This window comes from Parasteatoda tepidariorum, chromosome 9, assembly GCF_043381705.1.
Source record: "Parasteatoda tepidariorum isolate YZ-2023 chromosome 9, CAS_Ptep_4.0, whole genome shotgun sequence".
NCBI lineage: Eukaryota > Metazoa > Arthropoda > Arachnida > Araneae > Theridiidae > Parasteatoda > Parasteatoda tepidariorum.
In genome coordinates, this window is record NC_092212.1 from 84,856,083 (window position 1) to 84,861,253 (window position 5,171).

The 5,171-nt window shown below is 31.7% G+C and overlaps 1 protein-coding gene across 1 annotated transcript in view; it reads right to left on the minus strand.

The window, feature by feature from the left end:
* LOC107448527 (Na(+)/H(+) exchange regulatory cofactor NHE-RF1) overlaps positions 1-3,041 on the minus strand; it is a 59,207-nt gene extending 56,166 nt beyond the window's left edge. The window contains exon 1 of the mRNA XM_016063767.3: positions 2,434-3,041. Coding sequence (XP_015919253.2) covers positions 2,434-2,919 — 486 coding nt within the window. The 5' untranslated portion in view covers positions 2,920-3,041. The remainder of the gene's footprint in view (positions 1-2,433) is intronic.
* Positions 3,042-5,171: the final 2,130 nt, after the last annotated feature.

Consider the following 5,171-nt stretch of genomic DNA (forward strand, 5'->3'; position numbering starts at 1 on the left):
TATATTAATTTAAAATAAGTTCATTTCACTGGAAAAAAAAGAATAATCACAAATTTTCCAATCAATAATGTTTTAAACTACTAAAATGATATATTATTACATTATCATTTAATTATGGAATAATAATTTTGTTAATTTTTTTGTAATTATTTATATTTATAGTATATATTTCAATTTTAGGAATAATTTTGTATCAAAAATGTGTTTTTGTCCTCTCATCTTAGAAAATATAGGTTTTTGCCACTTTTTGCCAATTTGCTTGGCAAAAACCTGTTTTTGCCAGGACGGTTTTTACCGGTATTTACCATGGTTTTTTCCACCTGTGGCAAAATCTTGCCAACCCTGAGACAGACCCCTGGTAATTATACAGAAAATAAATGTTTATACTTCGTTCTGATTCTTTTGATGACACTTTTTTATCACATATTTTTACATTTTCATTTTTTTTCTATTATTTTATTATTATCTGATAAATTTCATTAGAATGATGATTTTGGAAATTGCGTTTCATTATGATGACACCAAAGGATTCGTGTATTTTTGGTCGACGGATTATCCCAAAGTACTATTTGTGTTACTCGATTATACAGTAGGGAACGGATTATCCGGAATGATCGGGACCATCGATATTCCGGATAACTGATTTTTCCGGTTTTCTGAATCGCTACAAAAAGCCATTTTTTTATAGTTAAACCCAACTAAAAAAAAAATGAAAATAATCTTAAAAAGAAAAAACGGTGAAGTAATACACTAATGATTATTTCCAATATGATGGTAAGGTAAACATCTTTCAAAAAAGAACGAAAAATCCTAAAATCTTATGACGAAAAAAAAATTATTTTTTTTAAAAATGACGGGAAAACTAATCGAATTTCGTTCCGGTTTTTTGGTTTTCCGGTTTTCTGATTTCCGGATAACGGGTTCTGTACTGTAGCTGCAAGGAATTTATTCCACTTCAATTTAGAAACGTTATTTAGAAATAAACTTAACTTTATACAAACAAATTTTTTCATTTATACGGATCTTATTTTTACAAATTTTGCTACAGATTAAGCTGAGTTTTTACAACAAACATCTCTGTATGGCTGTGGTGAGATCACAGAAAAAAAAAATTCGACTGACAAAATTTTATGAAAAAAATTGCAATATATTAACTTCATAAATTCTGCTACTGGTTCCGTAAACATTCTTTATTAATGTAAAAAAGAAAAAGATCATTTAATTTAAAAAATTAATTTCAGTGGTTAATATAATTAAGACTAAATCAAGAAAATTTAAACATTGTTTCAAAGAACCAGTTACCTACTAAAAGATATTACAAGGCTGCATGCAATTTTACTCATCGGTTAATCATTGGTTCAAAGAACCAGTTACTAGAAGATAATATAAGGCTGTATGCAATTTTACTGATCTATTAATCATTGCTTTTAAGTATCAGTTGCTAAAAGATCTTACAAGGCTGTACACAATTTTAACGATCCGTTAACCATTGTTTCAAAGAATCATTAATAAAAAGATATTACAGGGCTGTACGCAATTTTACTGATTCTTTTTCAGGTTTTCTAATAGATTATTTAAAAGAAAAGTTAATAGGGGATAGTTCCGTAGTGTTATCTGCCGAGCCAACTACAATCGCCAAGGTGCCAAATAGATTTTAAACTTGCAAATTTAAACTGAAAAAAAAAAAAACACGTAGATGTTTGTCTGGAGGTGGCTATGAGTTACATCTTTTAAATTGGTCCCTTTCTGATTTTGTTTTAGTTTCTCGCGGGACGCTGCCCAGAAGTTGCCAAGACTTGCTGATTATTTTGCCACACATCATCATACAGAAATCTCCCCAGTTAATATAATGAATTCAAAGGAAAAATTACAATTCAGATAACTTGTAGTCACAATTTTAATGAAATAAGCTGCTTTGAGACAAATAAATAAATAAAAACGGACCAACACATAACCCGCTAACGAAAAAAGTATACAATCCTATTAGGTGATATCCGGTCTGAGCGACCACTATAAATTATTTTTTGGTGGTTCGAATCTAGTAACAATGATCTGAAACCAATGTTAATTTTTTAAAAGTGTTTCTGAATTAGTTTTGCTTATTAGTGAATTTCAATTCTTCTGCTATTTCAGCAGCTTTGAGTACCTACAAATCCTTTATGAGTGCATATTTTAAAATTGATGCATAAAATGCCATATTAGCATACAATAACATATCAAAAACGGGTTTATTTTATTTGGATATAAACCATGCAAACTTTAACAGCTTTATTTTCCTAAGGAAATTAATAGTAAAAATAAAAAAAGTGATATGGTAGTTACAAATTTTAACCGTACAAGTAACAAATATTATCTATGCAGCAATCTCACTTTTAAAATAATAAAAATATAAAATTTGTAAAATGGAAAATATTAAAGGGGAGCTGTACTTACATATTTTGGAGCAGTTTCAGGGGAATACTGATGAACACCGTTTCCAACAGAACTCTTATCATTTCCATTGGCAGAGGGGGATATATTTTCATAACAAGGGGGCTCTTTGTAAGGACGGGGAATTGGTGTTTTCATAGACTGAACATTTGGTAACGTGCTTTTAATCACTATTTTTCTTTCTTTATACCATTTATCGGCCTCTTCATCAACAACTAATAATTTGGTTTCATTTGGAATGGATTTTATCCGTTCAACAACTTGACGGTGATTTTCGTTCGCAATGTTTACTCCATTGACTTCGATAATACGATCGCCCTCCCGTAAACCAGCATGTTGAGCCGGACTATCATCATCCACTTTGCCGATAAACTGACCAGTCCTGGACTTTTCAGCGTGTAAATTAAATCCATAGCCGTCAAAATCAGCCCACTTAATCAAGTGACAAACCCTGGGAACGGGTGCATTAGCCGGTAATTCAGAAGACATGACAGAATTTTAAATCACTTTCAGCATGTAAATAACGCGTCACCACAGAGACAGAAAACGAGAGGAAAAAAATTCTAGCGTAGCGTATGCTTGCTATCTGTTTTACGATTAAAGTCAAAGTTTCGGCAGAGATACAGTCAGGACATAGTTTTAGAACATAGACTATTCAGTTCACCTATCAAGGGAAATCTTTCTCTTTTTTGCCGGCAGATGTCAGAAACAGCGGCCATTTAGACTTGCGATAATTTTTAATCTCAATAACATTACAAACGTTTGTAGGTCATAGTATGAATGCTTTTTATAGCAGGAAAATTCTACAAAAAGTAGAAATTGAAACAAGTTCGCATTCACAATGCAGGAAAAGTGTAAGCTATGTAAGCTGCAAGCAAAAAACAAATTCAGTCTAAAGTTATGATATTGTGCTAACAATCAATGTAACGCATTGATTGTAACCAAACAAACTCATCCAAGCTCTAGCTTGGGTATCAAGACTCTTTATATTATGAAGTTTAAAAATAAAGTATTTTTGACTTATATTTTAATTTTATTTCATGTATTACCTGTATTTTTTTTTAAAAGAAAGTGCGCTAAACTTTAAATTGGGACACAGTTTTAAGTGAAATTTTTTTTTTAAATGTTGTAATTTTGATGATTTATATATTTGATCGCTGTGTTTTAAGTATTTCATGCGATTCGTAATGTCCTGACACAACTTGATTAGCATTAAATGTATGTAATATCTGTTTTAAAATGAATATTGGAATAAGATTTAGTATTTCATTTGTGTGTGTATGTTTATTTTTTTCTTAAAGCCGATATATATTAAACACATTTTAGAGTATATCATACCCAGTTTATATTTTTAATTCATTATGCATTTTTTCAGAATGGTATCTTTATTTTGAATGGTAATTATATTTTTTTTGATAATTTATCTTCTGAACTTTGAAATGTTATAGATTTCATTAATTCATAGTCACTTTATCTATTGTATTACTCTTTTTGAAACGGATCTCGTGAATCATGCATCACTTGCATGTAATACAGAAATAGAACCTCGGTTCTATTTTGGTGACCAAATGATGCTGGAAGAGCCATGGTGGATAGAGCACTCGGCTTCCCATGAGGTGAACCTGGTTTGAATCCCAGCGATGGAATAAATAAGCAAGAATGTTGCTTCTTTCCTGCTTTTTGTTTTATAACTGTCGTTGAACAGCCGACCAAATTTTGGGTTTGTAATTTTATGCCCAATCCAGTGGACAAAGGAACCCTTGGATCAAGTATTGGGGTGAAATTTGCCTTTGTGGAAGACTCTTTGATGGAACTAACCCGCATTTGCATTGCATTCAAAGGAAAACCTCTCACAGTTAGCCTGATGGCAAGGGCACTCTAACCCATGATCCATCTACTACTTTATTTATCTACTTACTGCCTTTCTTCTGTCTTCTACTTCACCTTTTCTTTATTTTCCAATTTTTTAAATCTTAAAATGTTTTAAATTCGTGAATAATTTTTAAAAACATTTTTCAACGATTTTCTTCTTTTACTTTAAAATATCTCCACTATCTTTTTCCTTGTTTTCTCTACCTTTTTAACTCAATATTGAATTAATAATATATCATAACATCAACGAATAAATAAAATCAGATATAACAAATATTCTGGACATTCACCAAAGCAACAAGAATTGAAATTCACCAAGCATAAAACTTAATTTTATGACTGTTATTGTTTTTACAATGTTTCTAAATTAATTTGTAATTTTTTTTTTGGATCAGTATATTCACACATGTTTATGAGTTTTTTTTTTTTTTAAAAAAAAGTCAGGGTTTCTCCATTAGACAATTGATATCTTTTCGTAACTGAAAAATATCTGCTGGTTTAGAAGATCCAACCATCGATGATAAAGAATCTTATTTCCAATCGATTCACCCATTTCCCAATCGATACTTTCTACGATTAAATATATCTTTTTCCGAAGAATTTGTACTCTTACTAGAAGCCTGAACGCATAAAGTGTAATGTTTTTTATAACAGTTTCGTCTTCCCGCAGTGGACTGATCGTTAAGGCACGGTTCCCAACTGATCACCGAAGTCAAGCATCACTGGCTGCGGTCAGTGTGCAGGTGGGTGACCACTTGGATCAGTCTGCGTAGGGACCGAGGGTGTGCGGTATTGGTCCTCGTTAAACTGTTCTACCGTAAAGTGCTCGACTTCGCGTGCAGGTCGTCGGGCTACCGAAGCGGGGGTGC